Genomic DNA, 26,896 nt, shown 5'->3' on the forward strand with positions numbered 1-26,896 from the left:
GTGATGTTCCCCTTCCTGTGTCCATGAGTTCTCATTGTTCAATTCCCACCTATGAGTAAGAACATGCGGTGTTTGGTTTTTTGTCCTTGTGATAGTTTACTGAGAATGATGTTTTCCAGTTTCATCCATGTCCCTACAAAGGACATGAACTCATCATTTTTTATGGCTGCATAGTATTCCATGGTGTATATGTGCCACATTTTCTTAATCCAGTCTATCACTGTTGGACGTTTGGGTTGGTTCCAAGTCTTTGCTGTTGTGAATAGTGCCGCAATAAACATACGTGTGCATGTGTCTTTATAGCGGCATGATTTATAATCCTTTGGGTATATACCCAGTAATGGGATGGCTGGGTCAAATGGTATTTCTAGTTCTAGATCCCTGAGGAATCGCCACACTGACTTCCACAATGGTTGAACTAGTTTAAAGTCCCACCAACAGTGTAAAAGTGTTCCTATTTTTCCACATCCTCTCCAGCACCTGTTTCCTGACTTTTTAATGATGGCCATTCTAACTGGTGTGAGATGGTATCTCATTGTGGTTTTGATTTGCATTTCTCTGATGGCCAGTGATGATGAGCATTTTTTCATGTGTTTTTTGGCTGCATAAATGTCTTCTTTTGAGAAGTGTCTGTTCATGTCCTTTAATGAAGTGTTTTTTGTGTCTCTTTTTCCTTCATTTCTGCTCTGATCTTAGTTATTTCTTGCCTTCTGCTAGCTTTTGAATGTACTTTCTCTTGTGTCTCTAGTTCTTCTAATTGTGATGTTAGGGTGTCAATTTTAGATCTTTCCTGCTTTCTCTTGTGGGCATTTAGTGCTATAAATTTCCCTCTACATACTGCTTTGAAAGTGTCCCAGAGATTCTGGTATGTTGTGTCTTTGTTCTCGTTGGTTTCAAAGAACATCTTTATTTCTGCCTTCATTTCGTTATGTACCCAGTAGTCATTCAGGAGCAGGTTGTTCAGTTTCCATGTAGTTGAGCGGTTTTGAGTGAGTTTCTTAATCCTGAGTTCTAGTTTGATTGCACTGTGGTCTGAGAGACAGTTTGTTATAATTTCTGTCTTTGACATTTGCTGAGGAGAGCTTTACTTCCAACTATGTGGTCAATTTTGGAATAGGTGTGGTGTGGTGCTGAAAAGAATGTATATTCTGTTGATTTGGGATGGAGAGTTCTGTAGATGTCTATTAGGTCCACTTGGTGCAGAGCTGAGTTCAATTCCTGGGTATCCTTGTTAACTTTCTGTCTCATTGATCTGTCTAATGTTGACAGTGGGGTGTTAAAGTCTCCCATTATTATTGTGTGGGAGTCTAAGTCTCTTTGTAGGTCACTAAGGACTTGCTTTATGAAACTGGGTGCTCCTGTATTGTGTACATATTATTTAGGATAGTTAGCTCTTCTTGTTGAATTGATCCCTTTACCATTATGTAATGGCCTTCTTTGTCTCTTTTGATCTTTGTTGGTTTAAAGTCTGTTTTATCCGAGACTAGGATTGCAACCCTTGCCTTTTTTTGTTTTCCATTTTCTTGGTAGATCTTCCTCCATCCCTTTATTTTGAGCCCATGTGTGTCTCTGCAGGTGAGATGGGTTTCCTGAATACAGCACACTGATGGGTCTTGACTCTTTATCCAATTTGCCAATCTGTGACCCATGGCTAAGTTTGAAGAAGCTTCATAGCTTTAGGGATTAATTGAAAGGAAACAGTGTGCTAGATTTCACGATAAAGTGGAACTCCATGAAGAGCTGAATCATAAAAGAGTTCCAATAATGTTAGGGCCTTTCAATTTTGCCAGGGTTTTGTACTTTAGTTTATATAATTTTTCACTGTAGAGAAGAAATAAGGTATAATCACTTAAGGCAATGATTTCTCCTGTGAGCTCTCTTACACAAATCTAATGCTGTCTCTCTTTCTCTCTTGTTTTAATTTTCATAATTATGCAACTTATGTATACAAAAGTGAAAAAAGCAAAAGTTCATATTTCAGTATGTTTTCATAAAGTAAACACTCCCATGTAACTATCAACCACATCAAGAAAGAATATTACCAGCACTTCAGAAGCCCCTCCCATGACCACTTTCTGTCCCTTAAGGATAACTGCTAAGAGGTTTTTCTACACCTTAGTTTGACATTTTTGAACTTCATTTAAATAGACCAATGCAGCGTATACTCTTCTGTGTCTAACTTTTTTAGTCATCAAGTTTGTGAAATTATCTTCCTCTGTGGCAGATGTTCAAAAAAATTTTATATCATTTACTTTAGAAAAATTGGTTTAGATTTCGTCTCTGTAGATTTTTAGACTGGATTTCTGTAGTGTCACAAAAACTTCAGATGCTCAAATTCATTTTTGAATTGTCGATTTTATTTCTTAAATTAATGTATTTAGATAGCCCAGCTGGTTGAACATCTCCTTGACAACTCTCTCCTTTAACCCAATCTTCCATACTTAGCTGTATTAGCTGTATAATTTGTAATAACTCATGAAAACCCAGACACATACATAGGAATAGGAATTGGAATTCTGAAAAGTTTAAGTGTAATTGGAAAATCAAACCCATGCTCACTTCATTAACTGATCTCTGTTTCTCTCCTATTCAGGTAGCTGAAATTAAGTCCCTTCCAAAATCAATGAATGAGACAAATCATTCTCGGGTGACAGAATTTGTGTTGCTGGGACTGTCTAGTTCAAGGGAGCTCCAACCTTTCTTGTTTCTTATATTTTCACTACTTTATCTAGCAATTCTGTTGGGCAACTTTCTCATCATCCTCACTGTGGCCTCAGATTCCCGCCTTCACACCCCCATGTACTTTCTGCTTGCAAACCTGTCATTTATAGACGTATGTGTTGCCTCTTTTGCTACCCCTAAAATGATTGCAGACTTTCTGGTTGAGCACAAGACTATTTCTTTTGATGCCTGCCTGGCCCAGATTTTCTTTGTTCATCTCTTCACTGGCAGTGAAATGGTGCTCCTAGTTTCCATGGCCTACGACCGTTATGTTGCTATATGCAAACCTCTCCACTACATGACAATCATGAGCCGCCGTGTATGTGTTGTGCTCGTCCTCATTTCCTGGTTTGTGGGCTTCATCCATACTACCAGCCAGTTGGCCTTCACTGTTAATCTGCCATTTTGTGGTCCTAATAAGGTAGATAGTTTTTTCTGTGACCTTCCTCTAGTGACCAAGTTAGCCTGCATAGACACTTATGTTGTCAGCTTACTAATAGTTGCAGATAGTGGCTTTCTTTCTCTGAGTTCCTTTCTCCTCTTGGTTGTCTCCTACACTGTAATACTTGTTACAGTTAGGAATCGCTCCTCTGCAAGCATGGCGAAGGCCCGCTCCACATTGACTGCTCACATCACTGTGGTCACTTTATTCTTTGGACCGTGCATTTTCATCTATGTGTGGCCCTTCAGCAGTTACTCAGTTGACAAAGTCCTTGCTGTATTCTACACCATCTTCACGCCTATTTTAAACCCTGTAATCTACACGCTAAGAAACAAAGAAGTGAAGGCAGCTATGTCAAAACTGAAGAGTCGGTATCCGAAGCCTGGGCAGGTTTCTGTAGTCATAAGAAATGTTTTTTTCTAGAAACAAAGTAAACTTATGAGACTGTTTCCACTTTAGCCCTGTCTCCATACACTTAGAAATGGATTCACTGTAATCTTAAAGCAAATCAACTTGGCCTGTGGGAAAGGTCAGTTGACTGATTTGAAGTAAACTGTAATGATAATAAAAACTCATGAAATAAACTTTAGTGATTTTAAATATTCTTTCTCCATTGTATGTTTTTAAATTTCCTCCTTTGTATTCTTTATTTTAAAACTTCTTAAGATATAGACTTTGATGACATTGAGAAAATGACATTGCCTTATAAATGGTTAATATACTGTTATCTCTCCCTTTGAAAACAGTACTACTCACACCAACTTTGGAGTAATGATAGGTGCATATCTCCAAGCCACAGAGATAATAGATCTATTTATAAGTATATGATATGTGATATACAACATGTGATCTAGATATGAGTACATTTTATACTGCACTATATATCTGATAGCACATGAAGACACGTCTATGAATGGTGTGAAAGATACAGTAAAATGTAAAACGGCATGACTACCCAGCAGAAGGCATTTACATTCAACACTTTCACAAACCCTTCATCACAGTGGCTGCTTAATATATGTTGTTATGAAAAACAATCACCTGAACAAATTTATTTACTGGTGTGTTTTGTATTGGCCTATATTAACTTCTGTTTAATACTGATAAAATAATCTGGGGAACCAAAGATGAGTTATAATTCTCTACCACTTATCTTCATGATAGTAGGAGTCTGAATCTTAGTATAAAATATTTTCCCCCTAGATTTTTATGATCTTATCTTCTTAGAGTATTTTTATATTAGTATTTGGTAGATATTATAATTTTTCTATGGGGACTTTTTAATTCAGTTGACATTTCATTTTTAAATTGCCCAATGTAGGCTCTGAAAATGACAGAACCCTATTTCAAGACCTTAGAGTTCATCATAAATTTACTCCTCCTTGATCACTTACAAGACCAAGATTTTTGGGGATTCACCACTGAAGGCTATTTTAGGCTTTTCCTCTTTCATAGCATTCAAGGCTATTTCTTTTTTTTTTCTTTTTCTTTTTTTTTTTTATTATTATAGGTTTTAGGGTACATGTGCACAATGTGGAGGTTTGTTACATATGTATCCATGTGACATGTTTTTTTTGCTGCACCCATTAACTCGTCATTTAGCAGTAGGTATATCTCCTAATGCTGTCCCTCCCCACTACCCCCACCCCACAACAGTCCCCGGAGTGTGATGTTCCCCTTCCTGTGTCCATGAGTTCTCATTGTTCAGTTCCCACCTATGAGTGAGAACATGTGGTGTTTGGTTTTTTGTCCTTGCGATAGTTTACAGAGAATGATGGTTTCCAGTTTCATCCATGTCCCTACAAAGGACATGAACTCATCATTTTTTATGGCTGCATAGTATTCCATGGTGTATATGTGCCACATTTTCTTAATCCAGTCTATCGTTGTTGGACATTTGGGTTGGTTCCAAGTCTTTGCTATTGTGAATAGTGCCGCAATAAACATACGTGTGCATGTGTCTTTATAGCAGCATGATTTATAATCTTTTGGGTATATACCCAGTAATGGGATGGCTGGGTCAAATGGTATTTCTAGTTCTAGATCCCTGAGGAATCGCCACACTGACTTCCACAATGGTTGAACTAGTTTAGAGTCCCACCAACAGTGTAAAAGTGTTCCTATTTCTCCACATCCTCTCCAGCACCTGTTGTTTCCTGACTTTTTAATGATGGCCATTCTAACTGGTGTGAGATGGTATCTCACTGTGGTTTTGATTTGCATTTCTCTGATGGCCAGTGATGATGAGCATTTTTTCATGTGTTTTTTTGGCTGCATAAATGTCTTCTTTTGAGAAGTGTCTGTTCATGTCCTTCGCCCACTTTTTGATGGGGTTGTTTGTTTTTTTCTTGTAAATTTGTTTGAGTTCATTGTAGATTCTGGATATTAGCCCTTTGTCAGATGAGTAGGTTGCAAAAATTTTCTCCCATTCTGTAGGTTGCCTGTTCAGTCTGATGGTAGTTTCTTTTGCTGTGCAGAAGCTCTTTAGTTTGATTAGATCCCATTTGTCAATTTTGGCTTTTGGTATTTTAGACATGAAGTCCTTGCGTACGCCTATGTCCTGAATGGTATTGCCTAGGTTTTCTTGTAGGGTTTTAATGGTTTTAGGTCTAGCATTTAAGTCTTTAATCCATCTTGAATTAATTTTTGTATAAGGTGTAAGGAAGGCATCCAGTTTCAGCTTTCTCCATATGGCTAGCCAGTTTTCCTAGCACCATTTATTAAATAGGGAATCCTTTCCCCATTTCTTGTTTTTGTCAGGTTTCTCAAAGATCAGATAGTTATAGATATGCGGCATTATTTCTGAGGGCTCTGTTCTGTTCCATTGATCTATGTCTCTGTTGTGGTACCAGTATCATGCTGTTTTGGTTACTGTAGCCTTGTAGTATAGTTTGAAGTCAGGTAGCGTGATGCCTCCAGCTTTGTTCTTTTGGCTTAGGATTGACTTGGTGATGTGGGCTCTTTTTTGGTTCCATATGAAGTTTAAAGTAGTTTTTTCCAATTCTGTGAAGAAAGTCATTGGTAGCTTGATGGGGATGGCATTGACTCTATAAATTACCTTGGGCAGTATGGCCATTTTCACAATATTGATTCTTCCAACCCATGAGCATGGAATGTTCTTCCATTTGTTTGTGTCCTCTTTTATTTCATTGAGCAGTGGTTTGGCTTTTCCTCTTTCATAGCATTCAAGGCCATTTCTACATTTTTTTACTGGGTTCTAGTCACAGTCTGGTATAATGTTAACCGATTGTTTTCCAGGCTCAGTCTTTAGAGTCTCCTAAAGGGATTCAATAAGTCCTATTAGTGAAGGGAAAAAAAAAAGTTTCTGAACCAAAGTGTTCCAAGTTATTTAAGAAATAACCTAATGAAAATAAAACAAATGTTCATTAACATTTAAATATAAGAAAAAAATTAAATACAAAAAAGTGTAAGTAAAAACAGTAAGTATAAAAATGTAGTAAAACTTTTTACAATAATACAACACTTCCAAAATTTTACAATATTTTTGCATATTCTAATTTTCTGCATAAAACAAATGATATATTGTGGTACTAGTACTAATTACAACTGAATTAACATTGTACGACAAGAAATGTAGTAATAGTTTTACATCTTTTTAAGCTTTAAAATGTCTCTAGGATATATTTTTTCCTTTCATTTTACATATGATAAAAATAAGGTAAAGAAGCACTAAGAATATGGTGCAATATTATAAAGCTGTAAAATAGCAGAATGGATTTCCTATGCAGGTTTTGTGGTGTTTTGTTTTTTTGGTTTCTTTGACCCAGATGGCACACTTTTTAAGTACATTACTGCTTATAGTAATACATTTACTGTGTATTATAGTTGGAGTACAGTGTGCCCTGTCCAGAAAATATGATTCTCTGGTTATCCTCTCACACACTTTTTCCTATTCCTAGTGTGCAAAAAAGTCTCACAATATTATGTTTTTCACTAAAGAGGGTACCCAAGTTCCTTGCAAAGTTACTCAAATCACAAGAGCTCAGGCTGACTGGTACAGTTTTTCTGTAAACTGGACATTAAAATAAAAGCACAATGGATTTTTCTTAAAGCACTAACCTGTTCTTTAACAAAAATTATAAAGGCTTAAAAAGAGTCTATAAAAATCTTACCTTATGGTCAGACATTAAAATTGGATAAATATACCTACAGGGTTTTATTAAAATTGAGTTTAACATTAATGGCACACTAATATAAAGGTGAAATTTAGCTTATCTGGTATAAAATCATACAGGAAGCATTGTCAAATACAAAATGGTGTTTGGCTTTCTTTGGTCTAAAAACTAATAAAAATAGGTGCTAAAGAGAATTCAGAAGGAAAATGGATATTGTTAGATCACAGAGAAATGTTATCCAAGCCCCTTTTAAGGGAGATCTTGTTCCAGCTGCATCAAGGGACACATTGTGGGCCCCAAGCCTTGTGTGACACAGTCCTCAGAGTTTATGGGTGCATAGGAATTTATACCCTGGCCAAACGGGTTACAGACAGTTGCTTAGTAAAAGATTACCCCTTGGGGGAAGGAGTTCAGGCTTAAGGCCATTCCAAATCATCCAGAAAGATTACACACAGATGCCTCCAATTGGTCATCTAAAATATTTATTAGTAACAGTAGATCACCTTACTCACTGGGTAGAAGCTATTCCCTTTTCAAGCACAACTGCTGATAATGTAGTCAAGGCATTAGTTGAAAATATTATACCCAGGTTAGGTTAATAGAAAACATTAATTCAGATAATAGGACTCATTTCACGGCACATGTCATTAAGAAATTATCCCAGGTATTGGATGTAACATAGGATTATCATACTCCCTGGCACCAATCTTCATTAGGGAAAGTAGAAAGGCCTATTACCCTGTTAAGAGTCTGAACTGCTCCCCGAAAAGACATAGGCCTATCCCCTTAAGAGATGCTTTATGGATCACTTTATCTACATTCTACTACTGATCTTCCTACATTTGAAACAAAAGATCAGTTTCTCAGAAATTATATACTTGGTTTATCTTCCATTTTATCTTCCCTCAGAACTAAAGGTCTTTTAGCACAGGTGCCACCTCTAGAGTTTCCAGTACACCAACATCAGCCTGGGGACCACGTCCCCATCAAAAGTTGGAGAGAAGGAAAAGCTGGAACTGGCCTGGGAAGGACCTTACCTAATACTCCTAACTACTGAAACTGCAGTCCACATAGCAGAAAAAGGATGGACCCATTACACCCAAGTCAAGAAAGTGCCACCCCCTCCAGAGTTGTGGGCCATAGTCCCAGGGGAAAACCCTAACAAACTAAAGCTAAGAAAAATTTAACTTTCTTTCATCTATTCTATTACTCCTTCTTCTTTCCTCACTCTATTGCTGACCACCTAGTTATTAATGTAACCAAGTCAATTTCACCTCAAACTATTACATTTGATGCTTGCCTTGTTACATCCTGTGGAGGCTTTTTAAGTCAAAGACAGCTCTCCACTTCAGAAAAGTACCTCTGTCCTTCCTGGCTCTTCTCAGACTGGACATTAGTGAATTGGGATCATTTAGTCTGGGAAGATTTCAGTGAGGACCCCAGCATCAGCTGGGAGTCTTGCCCCCCATAGACAGAGCTTTTATGTTGCAGTTGGTCCAACATTCTGTGGACCACTAAAGAGCAAGGATGGGCTGCCTCAACCAGTAGTTGTAATTTCCTAAAGCCATATATTCATTTTACTAAAGGAACAGCTTCACCTAGCTGTCAGCTAAACCAGTACAATCTAATACAGGTTATTATCCCAAACCCTCAAAGCTCTTCCCCTTCTCTAAGCTGGTTCCCTTATTTAAGCTGGTTTTTATGGTATGGGGGATGAGGTTTCAGGAACAGACCCTATCAGATACTTTGAAATATGTTTCATTGATCCCCCACCACCTACACCTTCCCCTAAGCCTTCTTCCAAAACCTCTCACAATGAAACGGTTTTTCCTCCTCCATCTAATGATAGGACCAAAGTAGATGTTGTAGAAGTAAATGATTTAAAACAAACTTTAGCAATAGAGACAGGATGTCAAGATGCAAATGCCTGGTTGGAATGGATCAAATATTCCGTCTGCAGGTTAAACAAAAGCAATTGTTATGCTTGAGTGCACGGCAGGCCAGAGGCCCAGATTGACCCCTTTCCACTAGGGTGATCCTCTAGTCGACCAGGCATGGGCTGCATGGTAGCTCTTTTCCAGGATTACACAGCCTGGGGTAAAAAGTCATGTCAAGTTCTCTCTCTGCTATATCCTGAAGTTCAACACTCTGCAGGTCAGCCCCCAAAGGTCATCCAGCTTCCATCTCCCCACATTAATTTCACTTCTTGTCTCTCATGACAGGGAGGAAACAGTGTTTCTTGAAGACCTGAAAGGATGCAGTGAGCTTAAGACTTTCCAAGAGCTTACCAATCAGTCAGCCCTTGTTCATCCCTGAGCAGATGTATGGTGGTATTGTGGTGGACCTTTACTGGACTCTCTGCCAAGTAACTGGAGTGGCATTTGTGCTCTAGTCCAGTTAGCTATCCTTTTCACCCTGGCATTTCATCAACCAGAGAGAGGAAAAATCCAACATCATAAAACAAGGGAAGCCCTTTATGGGTCTTCTGACTCTCACATTTATTTAGATGTAATTGGGGTCCCATGAGGAGTACCACATAAATTTAAAGCCGGAGATTAAATAGCTGCAGGATTTGAGTCAATATTTTGGTGGATGACAATGAATAAAACTGAAGATTGGATAAATTACATTTATTACAACCAACAGGGGTTTATTAACTACACTAGAGATGCTGTTAAAGGAATAGCTGAGCAATTAGGGCCTACTAGCCAGATGGCTTGGGAAAATAGAATAGCCTTAGGCATAATATTAGCAGAAAGAGGAGGAGTTTGCATCATGCTTAAAACTCAATGTTGTACCTTCATCCCAAACAACACCACCCCGATGGAAGTACAACAAAGGCATTGCAAGGTCAAACCGCCCTGTCCAATGAGCTAGCCAAAAACTCAGGAGTGAATGACCCCTTCACAGGGTGGCTAGAAAAATGGTTCAGTAAATGGAAAGGAATCATAGCCTCAATTCTTACTTCTCTTGCAGCTGTAGTAGGTGTACTCATTCTTGTCGAGTGTTGTGTCTTACCATGCATCCGTGGGCTAGTGCAAAGACTTATAGAAGCAGAATTTATGAAAACTTCCCTTAGCTCTCCTTCACCTTATTCAGATCAGCTTTTTCTTTTAGAGGATTAAGTCGAGCAGTAAAGCCAAGACATGTTAAAAAAGTTTGAAGAGGAAATATTATGAAAATTGAAAGGGGGAAAATTGTAGGATATCATAAATTCCTCCTCAAAGGTTTTAGCCTGTAAATTGTTAAGTACAATGAGTTCTGAGATCCTCTCCAAAGAAGCAATCAGTATGTTCAGCTCCACATTCTTTGCTCTTCATTTTAAAGTTGAATTTCCTTGTTCTTTATATCTCCTTGCCCCTAGTTTCAGTAAACAACCTCCTCCTACCCTCTATCACCTGCTCTGACCTTAGTCAGCCTTGTTCACCTGCTCTGATCTTAGTCATCCTTGGTCACCTACTCTGTTCTTAGTCATCCTGAGTTCTGTAACTGTCATCACCTGTTCTGTAACTGTCCTTCCCACCAAACTACTCATCCTGCCACTCTGGCTCATACCACTGTTTTCTTTAACATAGCCAATCTGAATTAGCTTAGATGTGCAGTCCGACCTTAGCCAACAGGGGAATGACATAGCAGTAAGGGCTACCTGTGTCAGGGATAAGAACCCCTTCCCCTCCCTCGTTCAAGTGTGCTTTCACTGTTGCTCAATTCATGAGACACACTCTTCTATAGAAGTAAAATTGACTTGCTGAGAAAATTCATGTTCAAGTGCTATTTATTTTGCAGCACCAAAAATTTATTTCCAACACTCTCTTCTAGCTATTTTGTAACATACAGGCTACCATATATAAGTGAATAGAATAGGAGATAATTGATCATATAGAGATTGGCAAATTTCTTCTGTAACAGGCCAGATATTAAATATTTAGACTTTATGAGGTGCATATAGTCTCTGTTGCATGTTGTTCCTTACTGTTGCAGTTTTTCTTTTTTACATCCCTTTAAAAATATAAAAACTCTTCTTAGCTTGTGGGCCATACATAAACAGACTATGAGTGAGATTTGGCCCATGGAGCCATAATTTGCCAACCCTGGCTATAGATAATCAATTATAGTAGGGGACACAGAAAGCAAGTAAACAAGCAAACAAACAATAAGTAAGTATTAAACTAACAAGAAAACATCACTATCTATAACATATAAATCACTCCCAAGGGATCCCTTGTAATACTATGGTGATCCTGTCTACTCTCCTCCCCCCAGAGAACCACTGGCCTACTTTTTGTCACTTTAGATTAGTTTGAATTTTGGAGAGTTTTAGAAAATTGAAATCATACACTAAGTACTAATTTTTTAATCTGTTTTTCACTCTGTCTAATCATTCTTCAATTCATACATGGTCGTTACAAGAAAGGTGTCTGGATCTAGACTCCAAGAGAGAGTTCTTGGATCTCGTGCAAGAGAGAATTCAGAGTGAGTACATAGAGTAAAGGGAAAGCAAGTTTATTAAGAAAGTAGGGGAATAAAAGAATGGCTACTCCATAGAAAGAGCCACCCCGAGGGCTGCTGGTTGCCCATTTTTATGGTTATTTCCTGAGTATATGCTAAATAAGTGGTGGATTATTCATGCCTCCCCTTTTTAGACCATATAAGGTAACCTCCTGATGTTGCCATGACATTTGTAAAGTGTCATGGTGCTGGCAGAAGTGTAGTAGTGAGGACAACCAGAGGTCACTCTTGTCATCATCTTGATTTTGGTGGGTTTTGGCTGACTTCTTTGCTGCAACCTCTTTTATCAGCAAGGTCTTTATGACTTGTATCTTGTGCCAACTTCCTATCTCATCCTGTGACTTAGAATGCCTTAACCTTCTGGAAATGCAGTCCAGTAGACCTCAGCCTTATTTTACCTAGCTCCTGTTTAAGATGGAGTTGCTCTGGTTCACACACCTCTGACACTTCCCTGTCGCTTTTATAAGAGAATCCTTAATACTAAGGGCTGCAAAGGAATGAAGATCCATCTTCTGAAACTTCTTCAGGCTGAATAGGGGTAATGATATTCCTGCCTAATTATTAGGGTCCCCTGTATTTGGGCTAGAGGGGAGCTCAGTCAGAAAGCATCAGTATGGTGAGGGCCATTCCTAACTCTGAGTTCTGACAAAAAGTGATATCTGGGAGATTAATAAGTGTTTAATTTAAGGAAACATTGAATAAGTTTATCCTACATTCCTACACAGAGAGTACAACAGCAATATATTCCACAAGAGTAAGGCAAAATAAGTAAAAATATCCAAAGTAAACTAAATTAGAAGGTTTTCCATGAACTGGGCATTTGTTGGAACCAAGCTAATATGAGATTACTAGCCAATTCCAATATGTGCCCAGAATTAGAAATATTGATTCAGATTTTTACATTATCCATCCCTCTTGTTTCTTCTGAACAGCAGTCAGAGATCACTGGTTGGCTTAGAAGGATTCTTGTTAAAGGCTGGCCAAGAACTTAGCTATCAAAGTTTGGCAGTAAAAAAAATGAATTTGATTTCAAGGTTGCAGTGATTCTTACCAAACTGACTTAACAGGATTTTTCACTAAAACCTGGCTAGATAAGTCAAGAGAGTAGGGTGTTGTGTCAAAAGAGAACAGGGGTGGCTATATTAGTATCAGAAAAATTCAGATTTAAATAAAAATGTTTACAAGAGACATAGAAGGACATTATATACTGATGAAAGATTAAATATAGTAAGAAGATATAATAATCATAAACGCTTACAAACCATCAAAATATTTGAAGCAAAAACTGACATAATGGAATGGAGAAATAAGCAATTCCACAATAACAGTTTAAGACTTCGATACCCTACTTTCAATATGGATAAAACAACCAGATAGAAGATAGGTAACAAAAATAGAGGACTTAGAATAAACCAAATAGTTCTAACATATACAGAATATTTACCCAACAACAGCATACACATTCTTCTCAAGGGTATATGGGATATTTTCCAAGATAGAAAACATGTTAGGCCCAAATTAGGTCTCAGGAGATTTGAAAGATAGCTATCACACAAAATATCTTTTCTGAACACAATGAATTAAAGTTAGAAACCAATAATGGGAGTAAAACTGGAAAACTGACAAAATTGTGAAAATTAAATACACTCTTAAACCATCAATGGATTAAAGAATAAACCACAGTGGAAATTAGAAAATATTTAGAGACTAATGAAAATGACAACGCAACATACCAAAACTAATGGGATACAGCAAAAGCAGTACTAAGGAGAAAATTTATAGTGATAAATGTATACATTCTAAAAACAAAGTTTTTTTTCAAGCTGATTAGGGAAATTACATGCCAGCTCTTCTCAGAAAAATCAAAGCTACCAGTGAATGAATAAGTTTTGAATGGAAAGTATAGAGAAGTGAGGACGGGTTGGAGTGCCCACGGGAAGAAGCTGCAGCACAGAAGAAGAATGCAGCAAGACTCTGGCTGATATCAACCTCTGAGCAACTCAGAGGTCAGCCAAAAGAGTAGGTGGAAGTTGCTTCTTTCTACACTCCTCTGACAACCTGCCGAGTGCTAAATGGCTGGGGAGCCCCTTTGCTCTTGCTAGCCAGGGCAACACAATCAGTGATGATTAGAGAATTTCCTGGGAACACAGAACCAGTGGCCAGCTCGCACAGCCATACCCATGCTCCCCTTGGACCTGAACTGAGATTGTGGGCACCATACTGGTTGTGCACCAGTGTGTCACTTTCCTTCCCAAGGATCCTCTGCCCTTAAGTCACTGCACCACCAGACCACCTGCAAATATACTCCACAACCTGCTCTGACTTTGGCAAGCACAGGGGACCAGTGGCTGCCTGAGGAATTGTAGGTTCTCTGGAGATCTTACTCTCAGCACAGAGCCACCCTTTAAGGAGCCGGGGAGCACAGCCTGCCAAAATACTCCCTGGGACAAAGGAAATACAGATGTGGCACCAATTGAGGAATAAGACAGCATCAATATCCAGGAATAATTATGAAGAAGAGGATCGTCTCCCACCTTTCATCCACTGTACACTGTTATGAATGCAGCAGCAGTTCTTCCTGCCAGACCTGGTGAGTGTGCACTGAAAGAAAGTGATTTTTTGTGCTTTCAGCAGGTGTGGTGGATCCACCCCTGCTAAAAATGAGACTGTGGCTGCTCTGGCTTTCACAAGGGGTGGGGTCCAACTCCCCCTTCCAACACAGAGTGGCAGCACCCTGACAACAGAGGATAGACTACAAAGTTGTGTGTCCTGTACTGGAGGAAGAGGTTCTACCCTGACCCTCATTATAGTGGTAGCCATCAGAGAGGCAGATCCATGGCCCACAAAGGCACTGTGCTGGAAACTAAAGGATGAAGATTTTACAAACAAAGTCATGAGACCTGTGACAGGAATATGATAGGGAAGTAGACTGCATTTCTGCTAGTTCAGGATGAAGAGCTGGTGCACCCCCCATCTCTTTCCTGGAGGCTTCAGAGCACTCCATCATGATCTCTTCCTGCCACCCTCATCAGTACAAATTCATCCACTGGGTAGCAGCTTACCTGCCATATCATACTCCTAAGTGCTACATACTGGACTACAGCCTGAACTGCACCATCAAATAAAAAATACATGGCTGTACCAAACAATATCTGATAAAGCCACCACACAAAACGTATCCACAACCAACATGTAGAGTCTTGCCCCCCACCAAAAGCATTCAGAAACTAAGCCAAAAGATAATACATAACATCCACCACAGTTACACCCTCAAGGGAAAAAAAATAAAGAGCCCCATCCAAACAATACAAATTCAAAAACAGAAAGCAACACTTTCCTCATATGAGAAAAATCAGCATAAGAACTCCGGCAGTACAAAAAATCACAGTGTTTCAACATCTCCAAAGGATTGCACTAGCTCCTTAGCACTGAAACCTAACCAGATGGAAATGTCTGAAATGACAGATTTAAAAATTCTAAGTATGGGTTGTAAGGAAACTCGAGATTCAAGAGGATGTTGAAATCCAATAGGAAAAAAAAACAGTAAAATGATTCAGGATATGAAAGATGACATAGATATATTAACAAAAACCCAAACAGAACTTCTGAAATTGAAAAATTTACTACAGGAATTTCAAAATACAATCAGAAGACTTAATTGCAGACTAGACAAGCAGAACAGAGAATGCCAGAGCTCAAAGACTATGTTTCAAATTAACTCAGTCAGACAAAACTAGAGAGAAAGAATTTAAAAAATGAACAAAGTCTTCAAGAAATATTATATGATATTATGTTAAACAACAAAAACCTATGACTTACTGGCATTCCTGAGAAAGAAGAAGAAAGAGTAAGCAAATTGGAAAACATATTTCAGGAAATAATTAAATAAAATTCCCCCAATCTTGTTAGAGACATTGCCATCCAGATATAAGAAATTAAGAAAACTACTGAGAGATACTAAACAATATGACCATCCCCAAGGCAAATAGTCACCAGACTATTCATGATTAATGTGAAATAAAAAAAATCTCAAAGGAAGCTAGAGAAAAGGGCCAAATTACCCATAAAGGGAATACCATCAGACTAATGGTGGATATCTCAGCAGAAACCTTATAAACCAGAAGAGATTGGGGGTCTATTTTTACCATTTTGAAAGAAAACATAAATGCCAACCAAGAATTATACATCCCACCAAACTAAGCTTTATAAACAAAGAACTAATCTATTTTCTACATAAGCAAATGCTAAGGGAATTTGTTACCACCAAATCAGTCCTACAAAAATTTTTAAAAGAGTTCTAAAAATGGAAATGAAAGAATGATACTTGTTATCATAAAAGCACACATAAGCATAAAGCTAACAGACCCTATAAAGCAACTACACAATCAAGATTACAAAGAAACTACCTAACGACACTACAACAGAACAAACTCTTACATATAAATATTAACCTTGAATGTAAAGAGCTTAATTGCTCCATTTAAAAGATAGAGTGGCAAATTGGATAAGAAAACAAGACACAACCTTCTGTTGCTTTCAAAAGACCCATCACACATGTAATGACACCAATAGGCTCAAAGTAAAGTGATGAAGAAAGATCTATCACACACATGGAAAAAGGGCAGGTGTCACTATTTTTTTTTTTTTTCTGAGCTGGAGTTTCACTCTTGTTGCATAGGCTGGAGTACAATGGTGAGATCTTGGCTCACTGCAACCTCTACCTCCCGGGTTCAAGTGATTCTCCTGCCTCAGGCTCCCGAGTGGCTGGGATTACAGGCACCCACCACCACACCCAGCTGATTTTTTTGTGTTTTTAGTAGAGATGGGGATTCATCATGTTGGCCAGGCTGGTCTCAAACTCCTGACTTCAGGTGATCCACTCACCTCGGCCTCCCAAAGTGCTGAGATTACAGGCGTGAGCCACCGCACCCCGCCATGTCACTATTCTTGTGTCACATAAAACAGACTTTAAACCAATAATAGTAACAAAGACAAAGAAGGGCATTATATAATAATAAAGGACTCAATTCAATAAGAAGATTTAAATATCCTGCATACATATGCATCCAACATCAGAGCACCCAGATTTATTAAAAAACTACTACTAGATGTAAGAAAAGATACAGATAGCCATGCAATAATGGTGGAGGACTTCCACACACCACTGACAATATTAGACATACCATCAAGGCAGAAAACTCACAAAGAAATTCTTGACTTAAACTGTACACTTGACCAAATGGACTGAATAGACATCTACAGAATACTTCACCCCAAAACCACAGAGTATGCATTCTTCTTATCTGTGCAGGGAACATTCTCTAAGATTGGTCACATGCTCAGTTATAAAGTAAGTCTTAATAAATTCAAAAAAATCAAAATCATGCAAAGCATCTTCTCAGACAACAATGGAATAAAATTAGAAATCAATACCAAGAGAAAATCTCAAAACCACACAAATACGTGGAAACTAAACAACTTGCTCCTGAATGACTGTCAGATAAACAAGGAAATTAAGGTAGAAATCAAAAAGTTCTTTGAAATAAATAAAATTTAAGACATGACATACTAAAACCTCTAAGGAGTAGCGAAAGCAGTGTTACGAGGAAAGTTTATAGTGGTAAACTTCTACTATCAAGACAGAGGCCGGGCACGGTAGCTCGTGCCTGTAATCCTAGCACTTTGGGAGGCTGAGGCAGGCAGATCACCTGAAGTTAAGAGTTCCAGAGTGGCTTGGCCAACATGGTGAAACCCCATCTCTACTAAAAAAAAAATACACAAAGTAGCCTGGCATGGTGGCGGATGCCTGTAATCCCAGCTACTCGGGAGGCTGAAGTTGGAGAGTCGCTTGAACCCAGGAGGTGGAGGTTGCAGTGAGCAGAGCTCACACCATTGAATTCCAGCCTAGGTGAGAAGGGTAAAACTCCGTCTCAAAAAAAAAAAAAAAAAAGAAGATAGAAAGATTACAAATAAATAATCTTTCCTTGCCTCTAAAGGGACTAGAAAAATATGAACAAACTAAACAAACTTAGCAGAAAAAAATTGCTAAGATCAGAACAGAAGTCAATAAAATTCAGACCACAAAAAAATACAAAGAATCAGTAAAACAAAAAGTTGGTTATTTGAAAGGCTAAACAAGAATGATGGAGGATTAGCTAGGTTAATAAAGAAAAGAGAGAGAAGATCCAAATAAGCAAAATCAGAAATGACAAAGATGACATTACAACTGATACTACAGAAATACAAAGGATCCCCAGAGATTACTATGAACATCTTTATGTGCACAAATTAGAAAATCTAGAGGAAATTGATACATTCCTGGAAATACACAGTGTTATAAGATTGAACAAGGAAGAAATGGAAAACCATAACAGACCAATAATAAGTTACAAAATTGAATCATAAAAAAAAATCCCTACCAACCAAGAAAATCTCTGGACCAGATGGATTCACAGCCGAATTCTACCAGACATAAAAAGAAGAGATGGTACTAATCCTAATAAAACTATTCCCCTAAATTGAGGAGGAGATATTCCTCCTTAACTCATTCTATGAAACCAATATTATTCTGATACCAAAATCTGGCAAGGACACAACAAAAAAAAAAAAAGGAAAAGGAAACTATAGACCAATATCCCTGATGAATATAGATGCAAAAATGCTCAACAAAATGCTAGCAAACTGAATATAGCAGCACATCAAAAAGATAATTTATTATGATCAACTGGGCTTTATTCCTGGAATATAAGGAGAGTTCAACATATGAAAATCAATAGAGGTGTCTTACCATATAAACAGAATTAAAAACAAAAACTATATGATCATCCTAATAGACACAAATAAAGCACTTGATAAAATTCAACATCCTTTCATGCTAAAAATCCTCAACAAACTAGGCATCAAAGAAATGTGATGAGCTACCTATCACAAAAGGAGAGCCAACATTATATTGAACAGGCAAAAGTTGAAAGAATTTTCCCAAAACTTGAAATAAGACAAGGATTTCCTCTCATGATTCCTATTTAATAGAGTACTAAAAGTCCTAACTAGAATAAACAGGAAAGAGAAAGAAATAAAAGTCATCCAAATTAGAAAAAAAGTCAAATTATCTTTGTTCACTGATTACAATTCTACACCTAGAAAACACTGAAGATTTCTCCAGAATAATCCTAGATCTGATAAACAACTTTAGTAAAGTTCAGTCGACATACAAAAGTAAGTAGCATTTATAAACACCAATAACATTCAAGCTGAGAACCAAAGCAAGAACTTAATTTCATTTACTATAAGAAAAAAGAAAATACCTAGGAATATATTTAATCAAAGAGATGAAAGATTTTTACAAGGAGAACTTCCAAACACCGATGAAAGAAATTATAATTGACACAAACAAATGGAAAAACATTGCATGTTCATAAATTGGAAGAATCAATATAATTTAAATAGCCATACTGCCCAAAGCAATCAACAGATTTAACACAATTCCTATTAAATTACCAACATAATTTTTTTCAGACTGAGAAAAAACAATCTTAAAATTCATACAGAATCAAAAAGAGCCCAAATAGACAATGCAATTCTAAGCAAAAAAACAAGGCTGAAGGCATCACATTACCTGACTTTAAACTGTAATACAAGGCTCTAGTAATCAATACAGCCTGGTATTGGTAAAAAAAAAATAGACATGTAGATCATGAGAACAGAAGAGAGAACCCAGAAATAAAGCCTCACACCTATAACCAACTGATATTCATCAAACAACAAAAATTAACAATGGGGAAAGGACACGCTATTCAATAAATTGTGCTGAAATAACAGGCTAACCATATACGGAAGAATGAAACTGGATGATTACCTCTAACAATATACAAAAATCAACTCAATGTGGATTAAATACTTAAATGTAAGACCTCAAAGTATAAAAATTCTAGGAGAAAGCCTAGGAAAATATCTTCGGGATATTGGCCTAGGCAAATAATTTATAACTCAGACCTCAAAAGCATATGCAATGAAAATAAAAATTGGCATCCCAGCACTTTGGAAGGCCAAGGCAGGTGGATCATCTGAGGTCAGGAGTTCAAGACCAGCCTGGCCAACATAGTGAAACCCCATCTCTACTAAAAATACAAAAGTTAGCCAGGTGTGGTTGTGGCCACCTGTAGTCCCAGCTACTCAGGAGGCTGAGGCAGGAGAATCACTTGAACTTGGGATCAGAGGTTGCAGTGAGCCGAGATCGGGCCACTGCACTCCAGCCTGGGCAACAAGAGCAAAACTCTGTCTCTAAATAAATAAATAAGTGGCATTTGTGACTTAATTATACTAAAGAGCTTCTGTACAGCAAAAGAAACTATCAAGAGTAAAAAGAAAATACACAAAATTGGATAAAATATTTGCAAACTATTCATCCAACAAAGGACTAATATCTAGAATCTATAAGGAAATTAAATGAATCAACAAGAAAAAAACAAAACCCATTAAAATCTGGGCAAATAAAGAGACATTGCTCAAAAAGAGGAAAACAAGTAGTCAACAAACATGAAAAATTCTGAACACCATGAATCATCAGAGAAATACAGTACAAAACCACAACAAGATTTCATCTCACACCAGTCACAATTGCTATTATTAAAAAGTCAAGAAACAACAGGTGTTGGCAAGAATGCAAAGGAAAGGGAACACTTATACAATGTTGGTGGGAATGTAAATTAGTTCAGCCACTGTGAAAAGCAGTATGTAGATTTCTCAAAGAACTAAAAACAAATATCATTTGACCCAGCATTAGATACGATTATTGGGTATCTACTCAAAAGAAAAGATATTGTTCTACCAAAAAGACACTTGCATTCCTATGTTTATCACAGCACTATTCACAATAGTAAAGTCAGAAAAGTCATAGTATCACCCTAGGTGCCCATCAATGGTAGACTGGATAAAGAAGATGTACACATACACCACTGAATATTATGTAGCCATGAAAAAGAATAAAATCCTGCCCATTGCTGCAACATGTGTATTAGTCCATTTTCGTACTGCTGTAATGAACTACCTGAGACTGAGTAATTTATAAACAAAAGAGGTTTAATTGACTCACAGTTTCACATAGCCTCAGGAAACTTATAATTATGGTGGAAGGTGAAGGGGCAGTAAGCCACATTTTACATTCAGTCACTTCCCACCAGGTTCCTTCCATGACACATAGGGATTAGGGGAACTATAATTCAAGATGAGATTTGGGTAGGGACACAGCCAAACAATATCATTCTGCCCCTGGCCCCTCCCAAATCTCAGGTCCTTTTTACATTTCAAAACCAGTCATGACTTTCTAACAGTCTCCCAAAGTCTTCACTCATTCCAGCATTAACTAGGAAGGCCAAGTCCAAAGTCTCATCTGAGACAAAGCAAATTCCTTTTACCTATGAGCCTGTAAAATCAAAAGCAAGTTAGTTACTTCCTAGATACAATGGGGGTACAGGCATTGGGTAAACAAACCCATTCAAAATGGGAGAAATTGGCCAAACAAAGGGGCTACAGGCCCCATGCAAGTCCAAAATCCAATAGTGCAGTCATTAAACCTCAACGTTTCAAAATGATCTCCTTTGACTCCATGTCTCACATCTAGGTCATGCTGATGCAATAGGTGGGCTTCCATGGTCTTGGGCAGCTCTGCCTCTGTGGCTTTGCAGGGTGCAGGCTTCCTCCCAGCTGCTTTCATGAGCTGGCATTGAGTGTCTGTAACTTCCAGGTGCATGGTGCAAACTGTCAGTGGAGCTACCATCCTGGGGTCTGGAGGATGGTGGCCCTCTTCTCACAGCTCCATTAGGCAGTGTCACAGTGGGGACTCTGTGTGGGTGCTCCCACCTCACATTTCCCTTCTACATTGTCCTAGCAGAGGTTCTCCATGAGGGCCCCACCCCTGCAGCAAACTTATGCCTGGACATTCAGGTATTTCCATACATCCTCTGAAATCTAGGAGGGGGTGCCCAAACCTTAGTTCTTGACTTCTGTGCACCCACAGGCTCAACACCACATGGAAGCCACCCACGCTTGGGGCTTATACCCTCTGAAGCAATAGCCTGAGCTGTACCTTGGACCCTTTTAGCCACAGCTGGAGCTGAAGCAGCTGGAATGCAGGGCACCATGTCCTGAGGCTGCATAGAGCAGAGGGGCCCTGCGCCCAGCTCAGAAAACAATTTTTCCCTGTTAGGCCTCTGGGCCTGTGATGAGAGGGCCTTCTGGGAAGGTCTCTGACATGCCCCGGAGACATTTTCCCCATTGTCTTGGGGATTAACATTCAGCTCATCATAACTTATGCAAATTTATGCAGCTGAGTTGAATTTCTCTTCTATCATGTCATCAGGCTGCAAATTTTCCAAACTTTTATGCTCTGCTTTTTCTAGAACACCTTGCTGCTTAGAAATTTCTTCAGCCAGATACCTTAAATAATCTCTCTCAAGTTCAATGTTTCACAGATCTCTAGGGCAGGGACAAAGTGCCAACAGTCTCTTTGCTAAAGCATAGCAAGAGTCACCTTTATTCCAGCTCCCCAAAATTCCTAATCTCTATCTGAGACCACCTTAGCCTGGCTTTCATTGTCCACATCACTATCAGAATTTTGGTCAAAGCCATTCAATATGTCTCTAATGTGAAAGGAAAATAAATCTTGGGGCCCCCAAATCACTAAGCTAAAGAAAAAAGTCAAGCTGGGAACTGCTTAGGGACGACCTGCCTCCCATTCTATTTAAAGTCACCCCTCTGCTCACTGAAATAAATGCATATCTGATTGCCTCCTTTGGAGAGGCTAATCAGAAACTCAAAAGAATGCAACCATTTGTCTCTTATCTACCTATGACCTGGAAGCCCCCTCCACATTTCCAGTCTTCTTGCCCTTGCTTCGAGTTGTTCTACCTTTCCAGAACAAACCAATGTTCATTTTGCACATTTTGATTGATGTTTCATGTCTCCCTAAAATGTATAAAACAAAACTGCCCTGACCACCTTGGGCACATGTTGTTAGGACCTACTGACACACAGGCACACATCCTCAACTTTGGCAAAATAAACTTTCAAAATTAACTGGGACCTGTCTCAGACTTTTGGGGTTCATACTAGGAAGTTCCAAACTTTACCACATCTTCCTGTCTTCTGAGCCCTCCAAGGCTCTAGAAAGTTTCATACTTTCCAATATTTTTCTGTCTTCTTCTGAGCCCTCCAAACTCTTCCAACCTCTGCCTGTTACCTAGTTCCAAAGTTGCTTCCACATTTTTGGGTATTTTTATAGCAGCACTCCATGCCTGGTACCAATTTACTATATTAGTTCATTTTCTCGGTGCTATGAAGAAATACCCAAGACTGGGTAATTTATAAAGAAAAGAGGTTTAATTGACTCACAGTTCCACATGGCTGGGGAGACCTCAGGAAAACAATCATGGTGGAAGGCACCTCTTCACAGGGTGGCAGGAGAGAGAATGAGTACCAGTAGGGGAAATGCTAGATGCTTAGAAAACCATGAGATCTCAGGAGAACTCACTCACAGTCATGAGAACAGCATGGGGAAAACCGTTCCCATGATTCAATCACTCCCCACTGGGTCCCTTCAATGACACATGGGGGTTATGGGAACTCTAATTCAAGATGTGATTTGTTTGAGGACCCAGACAAACCATATCATGCCCAAAAGAATATAAATCATTCTACAATAAAGCCACGTGCAAACATATGTTCATCACAGCATTATTCACAGCAAGGACATGGAATCAACCTAGATGTCCATCAACAGGGGATTGAAAGAAGGAAATGGGGTACATATACACCATTGAAAACTATAAAGCCATAAGAAAGAATGAACTCATGTCCTTTGCAGCAACATGGTTGGAGCTTGAAGCCATTATCCTAAATGAATTAATGTAGGAACAGAAAGCCAAAATCTGCACATACTCACCTATAAATAGCTAAACATTGAGTACACATGGACACACAAAAGGGAAATATAGATACTGGGGTTTACTTGAGGGTGGAGGGTGGGAGGAGAATGAGGATTAAAAAACTGCCTATATCGTTCTATAATCATTACCTGAGTGACAAAATAATCAGTCTACTAAATCCCTGTGACATCCAATTTACCCATGTAATAAAGATGTACATATAACCCCAAACCCAAAATAAATGTTGGAAGGAAATTAAAACTACCTGTTGGAGATTATGTTTACTATTTGGATGGTGGTTTTTACAGAAGCCCAAACCCCAGCATTACACAATATATCTATGTAACATACCTGTATATGTACTCCTTGAATCTAAAATTTAAGAATATTACATTAAAAAATAAAACTCAGAAAGTTTTCGAATCAACAATATAACTTTACAACTTAAAGAACTTAAAAAAAAAAAACAAACTACACCTGAACCTAGCAGAAAGCAGAAAATAATAAAAAGTAGAGATCATTGAAATAGAGAACATAAAACAATAGAAAAATTCAATGGAATCAAAAGTTGGTTATTTGAAAAGGCAACAAAATTGGCAAACTTTAGCTAGATGAACTAACAAAACAGAGAGAAATCTCAAATTACTAAATCCAGAAATAAAAATGAGAACAGCACATTACTACCAACTCTAGGGAAACAAAAAGGATTATAAAAGAGTACTATGAATAATTGCATGCCAATAAAATGAAAAACCTAGACAAAATGTACAAATTTCTAGGAGTACAAGACCCAGGGAGACTTAATAATGAAGAAATAAAAACTATGAAAATATCTATAACTACTAAGGAGATTGAATTAGTGATCAAAGTCTCCCAACAAGAGAAGCTTGGACATGGTGGCTTCACTAGTGAAGTTTACTAACATTTTTTTCCTTTTTTTTTCTTTTATTATTATTATACTTTAAGTTTTAGGGTACATGTGCACAATGTGCAGGTTTGTTACATATGCATACATGTGCCATGTTGGTGTGCTGCACCCATTAACTCGTGATTTAGCATTACGTATATCTCGTAATGCTATCCCTCCCCCCTACCCCCACCCCACAACATTCCCCGGTGTGTGATGTTCCCCTTCCTGTGTCCATGGGTTCTCATTGTTCAGTTCCCACCTATGAGTGAGAACATGTGGTGTTTGGTTTTTTGTCCTTGCGATAGTTTACAGAGAATGATGGTTTCCAGTTTCATCCATGTCCCTACAAAGGACATGAACTCATCATTTTTTATGGCTGCATAGTATTCCATGGTGTATATGTGCCACATTTTCTTAATCCAGTCTATTGTTGTTGGACATTTGGGTTGGTTCCAACTCTTTGCTATTGTGAATAGTGCCACTATAAACATACGTGTGCATGTGTCCCTATAGCAGCATGATTTATAATCCTTTGGGTATATACCCAGTAATGGGATGGCTGGGTCAAATGGTATTTCTAGTTCTAGATCCCTGAGGAATCGCCACAGTGACTTTCACAATGGTTGAAATAGTTTACAGTCCCACCAACAGTGTAAAAGTGTTCCTATTTCTCCACATCCTCTCCAGCACCTGTTGTTTCCTGACTTTTTAATGATGGCCATTCTAACTGGTGTGAGATGGTATCTCATTGTGGTTTTGATTTGCATTTCTCTGATGGCCAGTGATGATGAGCATTTTTTCATGTGTTTTTTGGCTGCATAAATGTCTTCTTTTGAGAAGTGTCTGTTCATGTCCTTTGCCCACTTTTTGATGGGGTTGTTTGTTTTATTCTTGTAAATTTGTTTGAGTTCATTGTAGATTCTGGATATTAGCCCTTTGTCAGATGAGTGGGTTGCGAAAATTTTCTCTGTTTTTGTAGATTGCCTGTTCACTCTGATGGCAGTTTACTTTGCTGTGCAGAAGCTCTTTAGTTTAATTAGATACTATTTGTCAATTTTGGCTTTTGTTGCCATTGCTTTTGGTGTTTTAGAGATGAAGTCCTTGCCCATGCCTATGTCCTGAATGGTATTGCCTAGGTTTTCTTCTAGGGTTTTTATGGTTTTAGGTCTAACATGTAAGTCTTTAATCCATCTTAAATTAATTTTTGTATAAAGTGTAAGGAAGGCATCCAGTTTCAGCTTTCTACATATGGCTAGCCAGTTTTCCCAGCACAATTTATTAAATAGGGAATCCTTTCCCCATTGCTTATTTTTTCAGGTTTGTCAAAGATCAGATGGTAGTACATATGAGGCATTATTTCTGAGGGCTCTGTTCTGTTCCATTGATCTATATCTCTGTTTTGGTACCAGTAACATGCTCTTTTGTTTACTGTAGCCTTGTAGTATAGTTTGAAGTCAGGTAGCGTGATGCCTCCAGCTTTGTTCTTTTGGCTGAGGATCGACTGGGCAATGCAGGCTCTTTTTTGGTTTGATATGAACTTTAAAGTAGTTTTTTCCAATTCTGTGAAGACAGTCATTGGTAGCTTGATGGGGATGGCATTGAATCTATAAATTACCTTGGGCAGTATGGCCATTTTCACGATATTGATTCTTCCAACCCATGAGCATGGAATGTTCTTCCATTTGTTTGTATTCTCTTTGATTTCATTGAGCAGTGGTTTGTAGTTCTCCTTGAAGAGGTCCTTCACATCCCCTGTAAGTTGGATTCCTAGGTATTTTATTCTCTTTGAAGCAATTGTGAATGGGAGTTCACTCATGATTTGGCTCTCTGTTTGTCTGTGATTGGTGTATAAGAATGCTTGTGATTTTTGTACATTGATTTCATATCCTGAGGCTTTGCTGAAGTTGCTTATCAGCTTAAGGAGATTTTGGGCTGAGACAATGGGGTTTTCTAGATATACAATCATGTCATCTGCAAACAGGGACAATTTGACTTCCTCTTTTCCTAATGGAATGCCCTTTATTTCCTTCTCCTGCCTGATTGCCCTGGCCAGAACTTCCAACACTATGTTGAATAGGAGTGGTGAGAGAGGGCATCCCTGTCTTGTGCCAGTTTTCAAAGGGAATGCTTCCAGTTTTTGTCCATTCAGTATGATATTGGCTGTGGGTTTGTCATAGATAGCTCTGATTATTTTGAGATACGTCCCATCAATACCTAATTTATTGAGAGTTTTTAGCATGAAGGTTGTTGAATTTTG

At 38.3% G+C, this 26,896-nt stretch overlaps 1 protein-coding gene across 1 annotated transcript; it reads left to right on the forward strand.

Annotated features, from left to right (window-relative positions):
* Positions 1–2,551: 2,551 nt before the first annotated feature.
* Positions 2,552–3,597, forward strand: LOC116456163 (olfactory receptor 4K15). The gene has a single exon (XM_032134799.2). It carries the CDS (start codon positions 2,552–2,554, stop codon positions 3,584–3,586), a length of 1,035 nt encoding a protein of 344 aa, XP_031990690.1. The 3' UTR covers positions 3,587–3,597.
* The last annotated feature ends 23,299 nt before the right edge of the window (positions 3,598–26,896 follow it).

This window comes from Hylobates moloch, unplaced genomic scaffold (assembly GCF_009828535.3).
Source record: "Hylobates moloch isolate HMO894 unplaced genomic scaffold, HMol_V3 SCAFFOLD_16, whole genome shotgun sequence".
Classification (NCBI taxonomy): domain Eukaryota; kingdom Metazoa; phylum Chordata; class Mammalia; order Primates; family Hylobatidae; genus Hylobates; species Hylobates moloch.